This window comes from Branchiostoma floridae, chromosome 2 (assembly GCF_000003815.2).
Source record: "Branchiostoma floridae strain S238N-H82 chromosome 2, Bfl_VNyyK, whole genome shotgun sequence".
Taxonomy (NCBI): domain Eukaryota; kingdom Metazoa; phylum Chordata; class Leptocardii; order Amphioxiformes; family Branchiostomatidae; genus Branchiostoma; species Branchiostoma floridae.
The window spans coordinates 20659034-20679095 of NC_049980.1; the positions used below are offsets into that span (position 1 = coordinate 20659034).

Here is a 20062-nt window from a genome sequence, read left to right on the forward strand (position 1 = left end):
ACATTTTCCCGATTTTTCTGTGCGATATAATGCGATAAATGCCACCTTTGGGACGAGACGGAAATGGAAGAAGGAATTAGAGGTATGAAACAGTTGGCATCATGGCGCATGTATACAACAAAGATAACCACTAGTGAGCAGTTCTTGTGTAAAAACTTCAACATTACATCGGCAGGTTTTAACGCTGCTGTCTCCATGCCCATGGTCCAACAGAGAGATAGATAAGCAAACTTGCCCTTACCTAGTCCCATCCTATGCAAGCTTAGGTACCGACAAAAAGTAGTCGTATTACATAGATTGCGTTGTTCATACTTTTCTGATGTTTTCAGGCTTCAATATAAGACCCTGTAGAATACAGCATACTCACTCTACCATTTTCAAATACCACTTAAAATCAAACAGAGTCATTCCTAAAAAAAAGTGTCAGATGATTTGAAAGACGTCAGTTTCAAAGAAACACTGACCTGGAACTTTGACAACTATACCGTTTCACAACGCTATGGCAAAGTGGCTAGAACAGGGTCGACCATATCGTAAATATCAAAATAAGGAGCTAAAACGTAGATGAGAATTAAGATACACAGTAGGAATACGCACCACGCTGGCCACTCACGGTGGTCCTCGATACCAACATACTAATCTACCATCACTAAATCTGCTTAGTCACGCCAGAAATGTAGTTACCACCGATGTATCGATATCACATGGTACCAACGCTTACTGAGTGATGGAAGGTCTATGGTACGACGAGTAACGATCATGTGGACATATCTACACGTATATGTAACGTTACATTCAAAAATATGAGGCAACGTTGAAGAGATTGTACAATAGTGCAACAAAATACTGAGCAAAGGGAGAATGTGTACATACGAAGTACAAGAAGTATTAGAGCAAACATTGTCACTAAGCGAGAGCAAGATTCACGACAGTTCCCCCTCCCCAACACAGGTATGAATATTCATACCTACAACATGTTACTTGAAGGTAGAAACATGACGTCTTGGTGTGTTTTTTGCGCCTCTGCTGTATTCAGTTCCTCAATACCAATGGTAATGTACTGGTTGCCATTGCCGTGGATGATTCTTATTTCATCACATTGAATGAAGTATCAACAGTGAAAAGACGAATGGGTATTTGCATACATTTTCCTCGTATCAACAAGTAATCTGTCTTGGTCTATTTCTCAACGAGATATTTGTCAGAAATGCCTTTAAAGTCCTTTTAAGTGTAGGCAGAACATATCAGGTTTTTAAACCGTATCATTTTGTTATCTTGGACATCACAATACACTGATGACACGTACACAATGACAAGACAATGAATTGGGAAAGAACTTCAACCCGAGCCACACTCTCGTTGACCTTACATTCATTGCAACCATCAATTTTGTTATCAGTAACCATTGAGCTACAGGTGCGCTTAAATCATGCCACAAATGTTATCAAACGTTTCGAATTCAGCAGATTTCTATTCAGTTATTTCTTGAAAGTTTGCAGTGATAAGCAACATTTCATCCTACAGAAGTTTCACAGCATACAAGTACCACATGAGCTCAAGATATATTTATTGGCACGTAAGCTCAAGATATATTTTATGGTCCATTCTATGCTAATTGTATCATGGCACATTCTAAAGATTTTAGACATTCTCTGTAGATGATTGTATGCTCTGTTTAAGCTTTACGGTGTTTTGTTGATATGGGACATTACACCCCAAACAGTTTCTGGGAAAGTTTCAGACACGTAACGTTCGATAAGATGGTTCAACATTTGTAATTAAACATAACACCTCTCCATCCTTATAGATTACATTTCTATCGAAAATATAGGACACACTGTACGACAAATTTTATGTGTAGAAATGGAAAAAAAGTTTTGTTTTTATTATGCAAAATCGAAACAATACCGCGATCGTGTTCTTCGTCTGCGGCCACTTCCTTATGTGCCTTAACATCAGATCGGATTTGGTAAGGAATCTGACAAATAGATGGTCTGTCAAAACAGTCGTACACATTTGTACAGGTAAGGAAACTGCATTGATATAGAATGTAAAGAAGAGTATAGGATGTACATGTGCTAAAATATATCGATGTCACCCCCTGCATGCGCAACCTGTTGGTAGCGTCCTATCCAAGTCGATAAAGCCGTGCTGCGGACGTGTCTGTCAACTGGTGGTGGCCTGGTATTACTGCTGTGACTTTTGTACTTGTGTTATGTACGTGCGACCTAACCCGTGTAGGGACATTTCATGTTAAGTACAGATCAAAATACGGGGCTGTTAGTTGAAGTTAGTTACGAGGTAGCGCTTTACCTATACAGAACCTTTCCTACTTGGAGTGTACACCAACATACATCTCGCTATGTCGACGGGAACGCCAAGCGACAACGAGGAGCTGAATGACACGACCGCGGAAACTATCGAGACCGATCAGGAGAGCACGACTGCCGACAACGTCGAGACAAGTTCACCGGGCCAAGGTGCGACCTCTCCCGAGAACCGAACTCGACGGCGCCGCCGCAAGCGGGCCAGCTGGGGCGAGAAAGAGGCCAAGCCGAAACCCGAGCAGAGGAACGCCGCTAACGCTCGGGAGAGATCCCGAATGCGGACGATGAGCAAGGCGTTTGTGACGCTGAAAACCACGTTGCCATGGGTTCCCCCAGACACCAAACTTTCCAAACTGGACACTTTACGGCTGGCGGCTTCGTACATAGCGCACCTCAGACAGGTTCTACAACAGGACAAGGTCGAGAACAACAGTCTGCACCCAGTCAACCTGGTAAGTCCAATATCACATGGCCATGCCACTGTACCTTCTTCTTCAAGCACGACTTCTGGGATTAAAACTACAACTGAATTTGTGATAATTAAGGCTTCTCAGTTTGTCATACAAACTTTGTTAAAATGATGCAGAAATGAGAATTGATGTTTTTTCACATTTTCTGACCATTCTAAGTTCTTATGGATTTGTAGTTTATTGGTGTAATTAAGTCTTCTCCGTTAAATCCAGTAGTTCGTTACTGTAGGAGTGGAATTGTGGTTAGTTGAGATGCGATATCGATGATGACGTGCCCTTGCGTGATAGCGGTGCATGTGTTCACAGGGACAGTCTCTAAGATTAGACCCTCTGACGACCGACTAGGGAATATCATGGCTGAGAATAGTGTCCAGTCTTGGCGTGTCCGCGTGCCGGGGTCTACTGGACCGAGATAGCCACATCTTTTAGGGTTCTAATTAGCTGCTTTCAATTCTTACTGCCAGTTAACTATGACCGGAATGGTCGTAATATATATGTATATGTTATCCGTTTTGCCAACATGTCTGTTTTCAAGGACAACATAAAAATGGTTACCCGGACGTTTGAAACGGACATTTCAATTCAGATACAAATCACAGAAGAATAGCAACAATTGACCACGGTCATTCCAACACTTTATCTTTTGTGGGCCACGCTAGCGCTGGTAATGCATTGTCGTTTTGTCCATTTTGTTATCAAATGAAAACATAGCTGTAAAACGTAATTATGTGACTTGATAGATTAGCCACAATGGGTAAACTTTATTTCATAGGTAAGATAAATCCGTACATGTTCAAGATCCACAGAAGCAGATATACATAAGCGCTTTTCATTAATCATTCTCTAATTGTAATCCAATCATGCAATCATACATCAGCGATTAGCACACTATAAAGGCACCAATACCAAATTTTGCAGTTGTTTTTTGAAAATACAAATTCAATGTTCTGCATAGAATGGAAAAATACACTAACCTAACACTTACATCTTGTTTCCATATAGCTTTAAAATCATTGCGACCTTCAGTCTCTTGCAACAATTGCCAGGGGAGCAACGGTTAGAGTACTCTCCAAGCAGAGGTTAGGCTCTGCGATATTGCAAAACAAAGCTGGGGTTCATGCCTGATAGCCAACGTTTTATGCATGTTATGTAACGTCACCTCATTAGAGATTAAACTTGGAAAACATGTTACTTTTCTTGTGGCTATAGCAAAGACATTGAGACCGATGCTAGTTTAAGCTTATCATGATATTCCAGATGCTTGAACGTAACATTTTATGAAGTTGTTTCTTTGCTTACAGACCTGGCCGTTTGCTATCAATTCCAAAATGCAAGACAGTCGGGAACTCCAGAGACCGGCCGCCACCGGTTCCACCAGAACTGAAACACTGAGGTAGCAACTTGTGTGCACGCGTCATCATTTCCTGAGCACGAGCACGTGAAATAGAAAAAAAGACGTGAATTGACGGACAACTTGACATTGAGAGGCAAGGTTCTCTGGATTTTTCTGTTGCACTATATGAAGAAAGATGTATGCAAGTGTCTGGGGAACATATACCAATATCTTACTTTTAAGATCTGGTAACAACCTTGTGCAGAATGATGGCTGCAAACCAATGGAAATATCTGAGATATGCCTTTAAATGGATTTTTTTCGATTGCTAGATAAATACAGTGGTAACAAAACAATGTATCGTTAATGACCTTTTTAAGAGTACAAAATAATATTTGATGTGTTAGGTCGAAATGTGAAGGCTGATGTGATGGATTGAATGTAAATGCTGCAAAGTGTATAAATGTTTGTGCCTTTTCATTTTGTTGAAAAATACGAAGACTTTTGGAGTGATGTATTGTGCCTTATTGACGTAAATCGGATCAGCAACAGTAGTGTCAGAAGCTCAACAATATGCTCCGTAAGAAGTCTGCATTGCATCGTTTACAGGGTTGGCATATACAGGTCTGAAAGGCATCTGTCATGCAGTGCCGTGTTTGTGGTGAAAGATACAAGTAAATCATATTGTTAGTGCAAAAACACAGAACGTTTTGGAATGTAATTTTTAACAACCTTTAGTAATGGGTTCACGGAAAACCTTGCGTATTGCACCTTGCTTTAGGAGACATGAAGATTTAAGGTTTGTGATAAAGTTTCTGTGTGTTTGTTGTGTTCACCGACGAAAAAAGTAACGTTGAACCAATTAGGAACCTGGTTGTTTGTACCTTGCTTTTCTTTGGGAACATGTTCAGTCCAGTTAGAATACGTACTACACTACATAATACAAACAGAACACAACTAGATACCCCCGCCGGGATGAAACCGCCTACAATCATACACAGAAAGTGTATAGAACGACGCTTCATTATTTAAAAAAAAAAAGACAATACAACATGAATTTTGGTGATGTTGGTTGGTAAGTGCCTGGAGAGGAAGTTCACGTTGAACAGATGCAAAACTGTTGTTTCCCCGACACCGCCATGTGATACGAGAGCTGGTAAACGTTTCTCCGCCCAGTAAGAGTCAGAACATCTAACACTCTCCAGGACGGCAGGCGATGGCGGCGGAGATCCCGGATTACCTCTGCACAAACCTGGCACGGACTCACGCCATTCCTCGGGATCCTGTTCCCGTCATTCTGGGATCTAGGCGGTGGGAGATTGTAACATTATCGTGCGAAGGACAACAAAGATGACCCATTCTGAGATCTTAGGCAACTAGTTAACAACGCGTACTGCAACGTAACAGGGGCGCTCTGTACCCTCACCTAGTCCAAGTGGATATCAAAACAGGGACCAGCGTTAGGCTTCAGAAAACTAGAGGCTGAACTGTTTCATTCCTTACTTGCTTTTATTGGTGCATGAAAATCTCCGTGAATTTCTCTGTGAGAGGCCAGGTACTTGCTTATCTGTTGAACTGTGCAACTCAGTTACTCTGTATCCACATGTGATGGTACGTGCCTGCTACAGTGCGCGTATTGTTGTACGGCAACAACAAACAGTATGAGCTCAATGTAGTCATAGTTCCATAATGAGAGGTCATTGCCAAATACATATCTAACTCGCTCTCAAGTTGACATATCACAATATCAAAGATTACAGAATGTCCTTAAGTACAATACATGTCTGTTATGGAGAGACGTCTGTTCTGGTGTTATCAAGTTAATGGTACATAAGTGACGTTTGTTTGTTTGTCAATCATAAAATCCATCGAGAGGTCACAGTACCGTAACAGACATTTCAGTCTCATCACAGCTGACGTCACAGCTCGGAAACGCCCGGGGATTAATTGCGGACATTTGTATATCCCTTCGATAATACGTGTCTATTCTATGTTACTTTACGTCATTTATGCTTGTTTGCATATGGTTTCTGAATCGCGGATTGTTTAAGTAAGTTGATAATTGATATACTAGCAAATCAAATGTATGTTAAAATGCATTGACATGGGAAATCTTTCCCTTTTTAACGAGTAAGTTTGTAACTCCACCTGAGTTGTAGCTACACCTGAGGACAGCTCAGCGATGTAAACTTACTGTTCTTCTCTCAAATATCCAAGCCCAGATTCTACAGTATCCCGTAACCCTGATACTTAATTCAGCCAGACGCCCGAAGCGCACTTGACCGCTGGAGTTAAGGGTGTACTTGGGGGTCTGGCATTGCTCAAGGCGAGGAGTTAAACGTGTGAAGAATGTGCCGAAGTGTTCGCTGATTGGTGAGCACACGCTCAAGCTGATCGACCTCGTGTCTGCAATTTGTTAGGGAAGTGTTCTGTCTCCGTCGGTGACCTGCCTCGGAATGACAGTCCTCAAACGTTTCTTACCGACAGGACTGACTAGGTGTTTCCGATCGAGCGTTAGTCTGCGGCATATTTGTTAGTACAAACTGTTTTTGTCCAAAACCAACCCAAACCAAAGTGGTTGTAATCGGTAGACCAAAACTTACAGGTAGATTTTGGTGGAACACATTTCTTTTGTCTAATTTTAAAGGACAATTCAATTGCATGTTGGTGATAAGGTAGGTAAGTAATGTTCTAGGTGAGTGGGCGGTGTAGTACGTTTAGAGCAAGAGGGTGGGAGAGAGTGACTAAATGTGATATTTGGTATTATTTTGGACTTGACCGTCTCACATAAACTTATCATTCGGATCACTTTAGGGATCTGAACGTCTCCTATTGCCTTCAGCTATCCGTTGATGTATCTTTGCCAGCATTTTATATGTTAGAGGCCAAGAAAATCGTTATTTTTAAATAGCCCAAGATCATGAACTTGCAGGGATACGAGGAACTCGTGTTTTCAGGGCCATGTCACTGTTTATCGGTATATAAGACTTGTGAAGAAACAGTATAAACAGGTGTGTTATACCGGCTAGACAGATACAATAGATTGATTTTGATAAATTCATTGTATGTTTGTTGATTGTCAAATATCGATGAAAGCTCCTTGGTTTCGGTCAGAAGACAGTGGCTCTAACGCCCCCTGACGGCATGCATTGGGACTACAGTGGAGCCTTGGTTGCATCTGTTTGCTCTGAGCGAGCTGGTTACATAACCTCTTCGCTCTGAACAGACCCTTGGCATTATTTTTTGGTTCTAGATAGCTTTTGGTCTTATAGAATAAAAGTGATGACATTAAAAAAAACTGAAAACATTATGAAGAAGTTTTTGCTATTTTTGGCTTGATGTAGCTCCTTGATGTAACTAGAAGTCGGCACAGTTTAATTTTTTACACCAAATAAACGTTGGTATGAGCTGTTGTGTCATTGAAAATTTGACTTCTGGAGTTAACATAAGTAAGGGAGACAGAATGCAGAACTTCCCGACATTACAAAAATGTTTATTAAGTCTTACTTAGTACAACAAACTGATATCAAGATCAATGTCAGTCTGGCCTAAAAATACAACTTCAAGTGCTACCACTAGTACATGTATGTAGGATATGTTAGTATCTTGATGAGCTTCGAACTATGTATAACATAAAAAACAACATCACAAGGACCATCTTTCTATTCACTATCTAACTTCAGCCTTTTAGTAGCCACAGCACTGTCTGTGTGCTGAGATGAGTTCAGCATTACCTCCTGCTCTGGAAGGTTTGTTGAAGGTGTTTCATGATTAGTGATTCTCTCTTCTATTTTCTGAAGGGACTGATCACTGGAACATAAACTGTTACTGGCACTAGATCCCACAGAAACTGTTGCTTCATTGTCCCTGTCTACACTGATCTTTACTCTGTCCTCTACCCCTGAGCTGTCTGTTTTAGCTTCTGTTGCTTCTTCTGCTTTTATTGCACAAGTATTGGCACTTTCACTTCGAGTATCTTGTTTATCCTGTGGCTGCCCATTGTGAAGGTTGTTGACAGTGTGTTCACATTTGAGTGGTCTGAGCGTGACTCTGTGTCGAGCAGGAGACTCAAGAACAGTGTTAGGTCCTGTGTACTTTGGAATGTTTATTCCCAACCGGTTCATCACCATGGACATCACTTCATCCACATAGCCATGAATGCGCAGGTCAGCATGTTTGTCCTGAAAAAAGATGAATTAGCAAGGAGTACATTTACAATGTAATGTTGGTCAATGGGGTCATTCAGTTCTGCATTCAGCATTTACAGTTTTAAAAGTCGTTTTTAAAGATTTCTTTTGTAACAACCAGTTATTATCTCAGCATATCCCATTCATCTTTTCATGCTCACTATACAACTATCTGGTAAGATACGTTTAGCAGACCTAGTGTGTCTGTGACCAGTATTGGTACTAACATGTTTGCTGGCCTGTAAGTTAATGATGACCAGCTTGCCTCCTCTTCTCTTGGTGAGCAGGGGCAGATTTCCACTGGGTACAATCTGCAGAGATGACCCCATCACCAGGGCAACATCTGCACGTCTGCAACAGGAGAAACCACATGACTCTCGGTATGGGAGATGAACCCACAAGACATGGGACAAAAGTAAAGCAGCACAGCTTCAGCACAATGCAACTCCACAACAGCTCACATTTTGGCCAAGCACACCAGATCTTCCTGCCCAACTCGTCTGTGTGTGTTTTTTTTTTTTTTTTCAAATGCAGAGATTTGAAGCCATGATACACTGGGCTGCCAGGTATAAGCCCCCATCTGAAATAATGATTTGAGTCTTTCAAGATACGTAAAGACCCAGATGCAAACCCGGGCCTCTGCCTCCATGGAATTTGTACCAGATGTTATTGAGTAATAGAGTGCACAGACATGTCCTCAAACTAAAGATGTGTGGGCTCCAAAACTCAATGTCATATTCCAACAAGTACAAACAACATGGCAATAGCAGAAACACAAGGACAGTAAGGTGAAGCACTACCTGTACCAAAGACCTCAGCGGATATATACTTCACTCCTTTGCCATCAGATTTGAAAGACAGACCAAGCAGGTCAAAGGTGAAGCTCTATTTCCCAATGTTAACATATCCCAGAAGATATCTCATTGAACATAACCAACCTGCTGTGTTCATCTGCCAGTGTCAGGTCCCTGTCTGGTAGGGAATCCTCCCAGTCAAGGATGGTGTCATGCAACTTTCCTCTGGATATGTGCACATAAGTGAGGACATTCCTAAATACAGGCCTAGTTCAAGTTCAATAGAACATCCTATAATGTTGCTATTCCATGACAATCATTACACACATGTACATGTGATACTGTTCAACAAGCCCAGGAACAACCTTGAACTATTTGTGCAAACATGAGCCTGATTCAAATGGTAAAAAAAGAAATGAATAAATCAGATTGTATGACCTTTTGTTTAGATTGTTTTTGATTGATGTATATGTGTGTACTTTTCTATAAAAACCTAAGAAAAAGATTTCAACAGATACAAATAAAGTAATAATGAAAAATTCTGTTTATGTTTACTCCAGCCAGATTTATTTGTGGCAGGAATGAGCCATTGCTCTGGAGACACACATTTGAAACAAATTGCAAAATAATAGAGAAGATGACCACACCTGCACCTTCCTCTTGCCTTGACCTGTGTACACTGTCCACCTGTGGGCTTCAGTGCCATGGTCGGTACTACTGTGTCACGGACGTACTGCCTGGAGGGGAGGGACAACATCAGGTGGGAGACTTCTGATAGAGCCCTTACTCCAGAGACAGTATAGAGAGACTACGATAGATTCAATAGAATACGGCACAAACTATATCAGACTTACTTACACTATGTAAGTGAAGTAAATAGAAGAAGTTCAAGAAAAACTTCTGAAACAAAAACTTCTACATGTTTCAAGAATGAGTTTATATATCTAACAAAACTCAAAAGAGAGCAAAGATACTAAGATGGACGTTATGAATCATTTATTCCTTCATCGTGGATCACAGGGCTGTCTCTAAGACATGTCAGCCTGTTTCATGACATGATGAAAATGTATTTTTGTAAGCTTAAGATGACAGATTTAACAACATGGACTCACATGCACAGACAATTAGAAGGACAGAAACAAAACATTTATATGCTGTTACATAGTGTCATACCTGTTGTATATTTACCTAAAAACAATGCCCAAGTTTTGCCAAGCTGTGCAAACAATATTCATTGATGCAAGCACAGAGTGCTTTTATTTGAGTCCTGATATATGATTACAGTCAACACTTAAAAAGACTTACTTTCCACACTTGTCACACTGTTCCACAAACATGTTGCCATGGAGTTCAGATAGTTTGTCTCTGTAAACATGAAACAACATGTACAGATAATCTTTGCATTGGTAAATAGTAATGACATATCCAGATTGTAATGTACCCTTATTTTCACTGCTTTAATTTGTTTCCAGATTAAACACATGTCATCAGTTGGTTTAAAATTTTCATGCAAGTGTGCCCTACACAAATCTAACATAAAACTTTAAGTGGTACTAGTCAAATGTATGCGGTCTGTCAATTTTGCCAAGTTCAGTTCATTGTACATAAACATGCATTAATGTAATGGCATAGAACATTTATCCGACACTTTCCAGCATTTTCAACACTGAACCATGAATAAACAAGCAGGCTTTTGGGCATTCCGGAAACTATTTACTGTAAATGCATTTAAGTTCGCGGGGATTTAATTTCGCGGTAGCGGGAAAATGGACTTTTCGCGGTGGTTTTAATTTCGCGGTAGCACCATGCACTGTAGTCTCTCACTGTTATGGAAAAATGTTCACGGTGGTTTTAAATTCGCGGTGAAGCGGCCGCCGCGAAAACCGCGAACATTAATCCACCGCGAACATTTCTGCATTTACAGTAGTGCACTGCTTACTATGTTTCCCCGGCCATCACTACACGTGCATTGGTCTCCCACTTTCCGTGGTATCAGCAGAAATTAACACTTCAAAGAGAGTGTAACTGATAGCAAGTCCCAGGGGATTCTACTCCCAGGGGAACTTTAATCCGTCACAATAATATGACAAGGCTGATTATCAACGAATTTCATATTTACAACGTCAAATTTGTATCAATCGGCAGTCACTTACTCAAGGTTTCATCGGCAAATCGGCATGTCGGTAAACTGCCGGCATCGCGATCTAAACATGGCCCGAAAATGCATCAACCAGTGGCAAATCCTTTCTGCTGTTCCACTACACGGTTATGACGTTCTATGAAACTTTTAATCCGTTGTTTGATAAGCAAATGTCGGTAAATACGTTGTTTTGTGAATGGCTCCCAAAAGATATACCCACACAACATACTACAAACTCCTTACAGTACGTCCCATGTGGGGCTGTTGGTATCGCCGGTGAGATCCGCCTTGCTGTGTATTGGGATGTGAGCATTACAGATTGGGGGTGCTGATGCACATTTTCAAAATGGCGCCTGTGTTCGGAAGGCTGCCGATAAGCATAACAAAGCCGCGTTGTACTTGAAGGAGAGACATTCCAAGGCATGTTGGTTGTCATCAATGGACAGTTCATTGATTTGTTATTTATTCACTGTGATTATGGTTTTGTAATGTAAAGACGTAATGTAAGATCCCTCGAAATCATGACCTCTGCCCCCGTCCCACGGCTTCATTAACGGCAGGAAAACACACCGGAAGATTGATTAACTTACTGCTCCAACATACGATCTTTGAGAGCTCAAATTTTCAAGGTTTTATGTCATACATGTTACTGGTTTTATAAAGCACTAGAAAGAATTTGCATGCCAGCGGTAGATTTTTACTGACAGATAGGTAATGAAAAGTGTCGGATAAAAGGGGTGTCGAATATACAGTTTGTGCCGTTATATAATATCACATTTGTCTAGTTGCTTTAGAGAATGTATATATGCATGTAAAGTTCAAATGTTGTAAAATGAACCATTGATCGATTGATTGACTCACTCATAACACATTATCATCTGTTGTTAAAGGGGCATTCCACTCCAGAAGGGAGTATTGTTTTCCAATAGATAATGTGTCAATGAATATATAATCAGCCGAATTTTGTGGAATTCACCTTGGGATGAATTGCGCTATGTGTGTTTTGTAAAACAATATGACACTCACTAAATCCATGCAAACCCTTCCCATGCATTCCCTATACGCATAGACACTTTGTTTATCCTGCATATTTTCGAAAAAATGAGGTTCGCTAAGCACACCGAGAAGGCAAATTGCTCATAAAATAGCAAAGAATACAAGAAAAAGACGAGATTTCTTAGCGAACCTGAAATTAGTTTCGTAACTGTAGCTAAAAGTTTTGCATTGTATTCAGCAATAGTATTAATTCAATTAGAGGGTACTTGGGGAGTTTAGTAGAAGACTGAATGCTTTTGAGGCACGTGGAGCAACTGGGTACTTGATCGTATAACGTGAAGTAGTATGCATTTATTACTTCCTTAAATTAATTTCTATCAGAAAATAACACTCCTGTGTGGAGTGGAATGCCCCTTTAACAGTGTTACATAGGTGGCCATAAAGGGTCAAGCCCTACCTGGGGAAGCCTGAGCGTACGTGCAGTCCGTCCACATTCTGACTGATGACGTACTTGACAATGCCGAGTCTCTCCAGCTCTACCAGAGCCATGTGTGTGGGTGAGGGGCAGGCCGACTCAAAGGTGGTGTCAAAATGGGGAGTTTCACCCTTCTGTTCCAGAGTCCACACACCTTTGGGACCTCTGGAATACAAATAGTGAAAAAGTAGCATTGATTAATTTCATGCACATCTGCTTAGCATACATGTGTACTTTATAGTGATCACATAGCCTTTGGTGTCAACTCTAGTTCTATGTGTCTTACCAGATCTGAAAATGTGTGTAGTTAACATGTATTTCACCTCAGGTGGCTTACCTGAAGTCAGGTACCATTAACATGAGTCTCACCTGAAGTCAGGTATCATTACCAGGTGTCTCACCCAAAGTCAGGTATCATTACCAAGTGTCTCACCCAAAGTCAGGTATCATTACCAGGTGTCTCACCTGAAGTCAGGTATCATTACCAGGTGTCTCACCTGAAGTCAGGTGTTATTGCCAGGTGTCTCACCTGAAATCAGGTATCATTACCAGGTGTCTCACCTGAAGTCAGGTATCATTACCAGGTGTCTCACCTGAAGTCAGGTATCCCTGCAGATGTACTAATGCCTGCCCCTGTGTGAACCACCAGGTGCTGGGACTCACAAACGATGTCCACCAGCTGGGACACCTTCTCCGCAAGCACCTCCGCAGGGTCATATTTCTGTACGGGAGTTCAAAAATTTGTCATATTCAGTTTTGTCACAGCTAGAGTTTCTCAAGGTCAAACCAAAATCAGTGATAAATTTTCTTCTTCTTTCTTTCTCTTGTCATCCACAATGATAAATGAGGTACCAAAAGCTTTCTTTCTTACTTTGAGAGGCAGTGAGATGACAACACAGATCACTACAAAGACGTAGAAAAATTAATCAAAATGAAAACATGCACAAACCACTTAGCAAACCCCTACATCTGCTTGGAGATTAGGTTGCTCAGGACTCTACATATTTTGTGAACCCAATTTCAGACTGCGGGTGTGCCGGTGCACTTAGATATTTGTCTGGGGTTATCTTCGTAAAGGTATGTTATTAGTGTTGTATGCCAGTGTACGACATGTTTTTGAGATGACAACACTGACCATTCAAAATCATTCATAATCTGTTTCAAAGTTTCAAACCTTTGTTTAAGATTTTGCTTTTTAGATTATGTTTTGTTTCCTTTTTCCTTTTTGTGGTGAACCTAAATCTTGATGCGCCAGTGCACCAGTCCCCCGAAATTGATTTCGAGCCCTGTTAGCATACACCAGACACATGCCAGACCATCATGCAGGTAGTGTGTCCTCACCTCTGGTAGACCACATTTCCCCTTGTGATCGTAGTCAGACAGCCCCGCTGCGTAGTTAACAGACATCTCAACGACCTCTTCCTTCTCCTTCTGCAAATACTGGTTTCAAAATCTTACTCAGAGATCGGTTTCAAAGACCAGCTATACAGGAATAAACAGCAATGCAATAATGCAATGTTCACAAATTGGCACGCTGACCTCTGAACTAAACTAGACTGTACCATTATAGAGCATAGGAATATACTTTTTAAATTGAAAAATTTCAAAAACTAAGAAACAGAGGAAAACCTTTCATCTAAATGTATAACTTTGAAATGAATGTTCTGAATTTAGCTAAATGAAATGTATGTTTCCCGTTATGTTCAATAAACAAAATCGATTGTGTATTTTCCATGTGCCAATGTGATCACCCTCAACGAGAACGAGGCTTGTGAAAGCCAGAATCAGGAAGGAGAAAATTCGCTGTTGGAAAAAAGACGAAAGGATCCAAAAAACCCCACCATGGTAAGTTTTATCAGTCTAAGGTGAAGTATATACACCATACATCATGTTTGTGCTGTAGAAGCTAGTGTAGTTTTATTACAATGTGTTTTTGAGTGTTGTCACGAACGTGCACATGTGCGCACATGTGGGGAGGGGGGCAGCGCAGTGACGCTTGCGTGGCTTAGCGAAAGTCAGTTTTGGAAAGTTCTTCGTTTCAAATTTTCTTGGCCAAGCAAATTCTAGAAACCTATGTAAGGATTTTTACACCACCATAGGATTAGGTACTGGATCGGAGACTGGTGTGCCGGGTGCATCTAAGTGCATCTATATTTTAAAGGGACCCTATTCTCCAAGCAGATGTTGGGGTAGAAGATCGTAATGTTTTTAGGCTGCCGGGGTACACACACACTAACACTTCCAAGCGTGCTTCGCAGCCAGAAAATATTACGATCTTCCATCTAAACTTTGTCTCGTTGTTCGCGGATGATACAAAAATCTATGCTGCTACCCAAAAATGCGAACAAAGTGCGCATACATCTTGCCTGCAGGCAGACTTGAACAGCCTACAAGAGTGGTCCGTAAAGATGCAGATGCGATTTCATCCCGACAAATGCAAGGTTATGCATCTAGGGAAGGCCAATCCCCAGCACAAGTACACAATGAACAAAGTAGATGGAACTAAGCACATGCTGGAGAGTACAGACGAAGAAAAGGACTTGGGGGTCACTATTGACAAAAATCTGAAGTTCAGCAACATGTGCAAGTGCAAGCGAACAAGGCGAACAGAGTTCTTGGTCTGATCAAGCACAACCTTTGCACATATTGAAAGAGAATCCTTTTTACTTCTGTACAAGAGCCTAGTGCGACCGCACCTAGAATATGCAACAACAATATGGTCCCCCAAGACCAAGAGAGACAGAGACACAGTGGAAAGAGTGCAAAGACGAGCCACAAAACTGGTGAAAAGTATATCCCATCTCACGTATCCAGAAAGGCTAAAAGCGCTGGAGTTACCCACATTACACTTCAGAAGACAGAGATCTGACATAATCCAGCTGTTTAAGATTACACACGGGCTTGACACAGTTAGAGTGAATAACCACTGCAACCTATGCGGGAGAGCCATGTTTACACCAAGCTTGGCATCAAACACACGAGGGCACCAGTATAAGTATCAAATCCAAAAAGCTACGGGCCCGAGGGCACACTTCTTTCCCACACGAGTTACCCCAGCATGGAATAAACTCTCACAGAGCACAGTGAATAGCAAGTCAGTGAAAGAGTTCAAGACAAGACTGGGGCAGGAATGGGGACTGCACCCAGACAGACATGAGTACCACTTCTCTTACTGACGCTACCACCGCCACAACTAGGACAGCCCTATTACCCGCAAGGGTATCGACTGGCTGTGGTTCAAGGTAAAGATTCAAGGTAAAGATCCCAATATCTGCTTGGAGATTACAAAAAGTCGAATCCACATTGCAAAATGTGAAATATGTTTTTTGTCATGAAGTCCCTATAAGTGAGTATAACCAACTAAAATTAAATTGGTAACAATAGGGTCTTCATGACCAAAAATGACATATTTCGTTATGGCCATGTGTCTGTGTTTATAAACATTGTCTTGTATTCCTGCCCTGAACAGCCTCAGAACGAGCATATAGAACTGCACAGGAAGAGACATGGGTACCGACTGGATTACCATGAAAGAAAGTAAGTCACATCAAAGTTTTACTGATCATGTATTGGAAACTGTCTTGTAATTGAACTTTTAAGGTAGTTTGCTACACTGGACTCTAGGCTACCTGTACAGCATCATATTTATCCTGCAGAAACTCAGAAAGTGTTACCTGTTCTTGTCAGATGAATAACATATGTTCAAATGTGTCATTGTAGTAATTGTACATTACTATAAAGGTCATTCATTGTACTTGGATATGTATTTTGTCAATGGCCATTAGCCAATGTAACATACTATAACATTGACTGTTACTTAGTTTAAGTTACTATTTACTAATGATTTAGACATTGCTTGCATTGATTGATGATTCCAATATTTTTTTGCAGACGCAAAAAAGAAGCTCGGAGGCCTCATGAGATGGCAGAGAAGGCCAAGAAACTCAAAGGACTCAAGTAAGGAAAAACACTTGACTTGTGTAGTTTTATAATTATGATTTTATGATATGTTCTTACTTGGCTTTAAGTTTTCATGTTTGCATTATTATACTGTTCAACTTTTGACAACAGGAATCATATTCTCCCATACTATATTACTGTATTAGAATGGTCAATAACAGATGTAGCCTTGAATATATTGTACATATACTTAAGTGTTTACTATTATTATCATTATTGGTATGACTTGTTTCATGGGTTTCTAAGGAATAGATTAAGTGATGATTACATTTCCCCAGGGCAAAACTGTACAACAAGAAGAGACATGCTGAGAAGGTACAGATGAAGAAAACGTAAGTTGCTTCTATTTGAGCTAACAGATTGGGGAAATTAATTGGAGAAACATAGTTAAAAGTATATTCAATAAGTACGGAAGCTTCACATTTCTCTAGTCTCTAGGATTTCTCGTACAGACTCTTGGCATCTTCATTAGTCTTTTGAGGCAAGAGAGTAACCTATGCCACAGCTGGTTATTGAACTTAACTATTGAGAAAAGGTCACTGACACATTAAAAAATGGATGCAAAAAGTCTTAAAGTCTTGTGTTTGCCAATTACACTAAATCTATCATCATTAGCAAGCGTTAGTATTCTCTGTAACATTTGCTAAAAGTATGTCCCTTTGGGAAAATTACTTAAAGCAGGTACATAATTGCCTTTCAGGTTGAAGATGCATGAAGAGAGGAAGACAAAAGAGCGTAAGGATGACAAGGTTCCCCAGGGAGCTGTCCCTGCATACCTGCTGGACCGGGAGGGTCAGTCTCGTGCCAAGGTTCTCTCCAACATGATCAAGCAGAAGAGGAAAGAAAAAGCGGTGAGTTTCTGTACCAGCAATAGTACTGTCTCACGCAGTTTTGGAAATGTTTTCTACTTAAATGATACAAGTAGAATGAACTATGAACTGCAGCAATGTGACTTCACAAATGTACCACATAGGTACAAAGACATTTTGTTTACTCCCATATTTTTCTATCTTATAGGCTGTTGTGTGGTTTTTGCTTGCATTGTTATGACATGTACTAATAGTTCCCCTGTCCATCTTTGATTGCAGGGAAAGTGGGAGGTGCCTCTGCCCAAGGTACGAGCCCAGTCAGAAGCAGAGGTCTTCAGGGTCGTCAAAACAGGCAAATCTAAAAGTGAGTTTTTTTCTACCAGGCAATCTAGGGGAAAATAAAACCTTTATATCAGTCCATCATGTATTCTAATAGACTTACAGCAGTAGCCTAGGATAGATTGCTCACTTAGCATGCAACTTGCCCTCTGCTGTAATATTATCAGTGCTTACAGTTGTGTACCCAAAGGAAACAGAGATGGGCACCGCCCTGTACACCATGTGGTGTGGGAAGGATTTTACTGTATTCCAATGGCAAGGGAACCTCGTTATCAAACTATTTTTGTTCTGAAATATCAAGGGCAAATGACAAGTACAATAGAACTGTATACAGTCATACTTTTTGTATGAGAAGTTCCAACTACATGAGGAAACTGCCCAGCAATGTCACCAAATGAATACTTTATTTGCAGAAAAAGCCTGGAAACGTATGGTCACCAAGGTAACATACGTGGGAGAGGGATTTACCAGAAAACCTCCTAAGTACGAGAGATTCATTAGACCAATGGTGAGTTACAACCTACTGTTATAATGTACATGCAGCAATTCTTACATTGCAGAAGTAGAGCAAGCAACTATGCGTGAAATGTGTGTAAAGCCCTTATTCAATAAATCTCCTGTTTGATGTTCATACAAAACAAATATTTTCATGTAAGAAACCATTTTGTGCTTTGGGTGTTTTGGGAAAAACTGTTTTTGTAAAGGTTTGTTTGGGGACAAAATCCAGTCAGTGTCTGGCCGTTTCCCAAATCATATCCAGTTGCTTGAGTAGCTACTTTTTTGCATATCTAGTGTAAGAAGTTATCAATGAAATTCAGTACAAATTGTGTTGTAAAAGCTTCACAGTTCCAGTAACCGTACCTGAGTTTGCTGATTGCCAGAAGGTCACCAATTCTCATGCTCATTTTCCCTTTAGAGCTCACATCCTCCTCTTGCAACTTATTATCCTGCTGTGTAATGCCAGCTGTTCAATTGATATCATTATTCTGTATACTAGTATTATTGTGTTACTGTATAAATCATTATTGTCATGACTTCTTTAGGGCTTGAGATTTAAGAAGGCACATGTAACACATCCTGAGCTGAAGGCCACCTTCTGTCTCCCCATCATCGGTGTGAAGAAGAACCCAACCTCTCCCCTCTACACCTCCCTGGGAGTCATCACTAAAGGCACAGTCATAGAAGTTAATGTGTCCGAATTGGGCCTGGTCACACAAGGAGGAAAAGTCATCTGGGGTCAGTCTTGTCAAGTTTTCTTCAACAGTCCTTTCTGGAAATGTCATGTTGATTTGATGAATAATAAAACATAACCTTAGCCATTCTGGCAAACGTAAAGATTGATTGAAAGATGTGCCAAGATTAAACTGAAGCTTGTCCTGACAGGCCTAGCACATTATCACATCTCACCCCTTAATGTAAAAGTTAAACCTATCCTGTTTATCTTTGAAATCAAGGCTAAAACAATAGAAGCAACATGTTGCAATTGCTGGTACCTCTCTCTAGGTTTGAGGTGTAGAAGTGACTGCAAAAGTTGCATACAGATGTTGTTGATGTAAGATTTTCCATACACAGATAAGGTAATGCTTTTTTGCATGTGGTGGTTATGTGTTGTTGTGTCATGTTCCTTTCTTTCACTCCACAGGTAAATATGCTCAGGTTACCAACAACCCAGAAAATGATGGCTGCATCAATGCTGTGCTGTTGGTATGAGAAGTGCTTGTTGTGGGATATGCAGAGGAAAACAACAACTACAGAAGGATATGTACTTGTAAATGATGTTCCTGTAGTTCTGACAAAATGCGTTGTGACCATCCCTGGGCTTCTCCTCAGAAAAATAGAGGAAGTTTGTGCTCATGAGGAGGAGCTGAGGTCATAACCATGTGTTTCAACGCCATTATTCTATCCTTTACAGTATTTCTAGATCACTCACCAACATCCTTTGTCTGATGTTGTTTACAAAAGTTATTTACGGGGATAACATACATATACAACATGTAATTGTTTTCACTGAAAGTGATGTCTGAAGTTATTTTGAAGGCTATAGTGTGCAAACTATTGAGTATCTGTAAGACACCTTCAGCCACCAGTATGTTTAACTGAAGAGTATGAAGAGGAGGGGTGCTTCTACCAGCCTCTAGATATTGTAAATAAAGGATATATCAGACTTCATTGTTCTGTGTTGTGTTGTTACATGCACAAGAACTAATTACAGTCAAACCTGCCAAAGTGACT

The 20062-nt window shown here is 40.6% G+C and overlaps 3 protein-coding genes across 3 annotated transcripts; 2 read left to right on the top strand and 1 right to left on the bottom strand.

The window, feature by feature from the left end:
• The first annotated feature begins 2153 nt into the window (after nucleotides 1-2153).
• LOC118432706 (transcription factor 21-like) lies at nucleotides 2154-6174 on the top strand. The gene is made up of 2 exons (XM_035844324.1): nucleotides 2154-2779; nucleotides 4099-6174. The coding sequence occupies exons 1-2, from the start codon at nucleotides 2363-2365 to the stop codon at nucleotides 4192-4194; spliced, it is 513 nt and encodes a 170-aa protein (XP_035700217.1). The 5' UTR covers nucleotides 2154-2362; the 3' UTR covers nucleotides 4195-6174.
• A 1428-nt stretch (nucleotides 6175-7602) lies between these two features.
• On the bottom strand, nucleotides 7603-14295 carry LOC118409537 (NAD-dependent protein deacetylase sirtuin-6-like). Its single transcript, XM_035810642.1, has 8 exons — nucleotides 14064-14295; nucleotides 13316-13443; nucleotides 12705-12887; nucleotides 10417-10476; nucleotides 9759-9848; nucleotides 9256-9336; nucleotides 8545-8668; nucleotides 7603-8311 (listed from the first exon to the last, which is right to left on the bottom strand). The coding sequence occupies exons 1-8, from the start codon at nucleotides 14127-14129 to the stop codon at nucleotides 7793-7795; spliced, it is 1251 nt and encodes a 416-aa protein (XP_035666535.1). The 5' UTR covers nucleotides 14130-14295; the 3' UTR covers nucleotides 7603-7792.
• Nucleotides 14296-14399: 104 nt separating this feature from the next.
• Nucleotides 14400-19999, top strand: LOC118409539 (ribosome biogenesis protein NSA2 homolog). Its single transcript, XM_035810644.1, has 9 exons — nucleotides 14400-14567; nucleotides 16192-16259; nucleotides 16614-16679; nucleotides 16961-17014; nucleotides 17383-17533; nucleotides 17771-17855; nucleotides 18244-18338; nucleotides 18874-19066; nucleotides 19473-19999. The coding sequence occupies exons 1-9, from the start codon at nucleotides 14565-14567 to the stop codon at nucleotides 19538-19540; spliced, it is 783 nt and encodes a 260-aa protein (XP_035666537.1). The 5' UTR covers nucleotides 14400-14564; the 3' UTR covers nucleotides 19541-19999.
• The last annotated feature ends 63 nt before the right edge of the window (nucleotides 20000-20062 follow it).

Excerpts from the sequence above, each read along its gene's own strand:
- LOC118432706 (XM_035844324.1), top strand. The coding sequence starts at position 2,363 with ATGTCGACGGGAACGCCAAGCGACAACGAGGAGCTGAATGACACGACC. Across the intron at positions 2,780-4,098 it reads GTCTGCACCCAGTCAACCTG|ACCTGGCCGTTTGCTATCAA; the intron begins GTAAGTCCAATA and ends CTTTGCTTACAG.
- LOC118409539 (XM_035810644.1), top strand. Across the intron at positions 16,260-16,613 it reads CTGGATTACCATGAAAGAAA|ACGCAAAAAAGAAGCTCGGA; the intron begins GTAAGTCACATC and ends ATTTTTTTGCAG. Across the intron at positions 16,680-16,960 it reads AAGAAACTCAAAGGACTCAA|GGCAAAACTGTACAACAAGA; the intron begins GTAAGGAAAAAC and ends ACATTTCCCCAG.
- LOC118409537 (XM_035810642.1), bottom strand. The coding sequence starts at position 14,129 with ATGTCTGTTAACTACGCAGCGGGGCTGTCTGACTACGATCACAAGGGG. Across the intron at positions 13,444-14,063 it reads GGAAATGTGGTCTACCAGAG|AAATATGACCCTGCGGAGGT; the intron begins GTGAGGACACAC and ends ACTCCCGTACAG. Across the intron at positions 8,312-8,544 it reads ACTTACAGGCCAGCAAACAT|GACAAACATGCTGACCTGCG; the intron begins GTTAGTACCAAT and ends ATCTTTTTTCAG.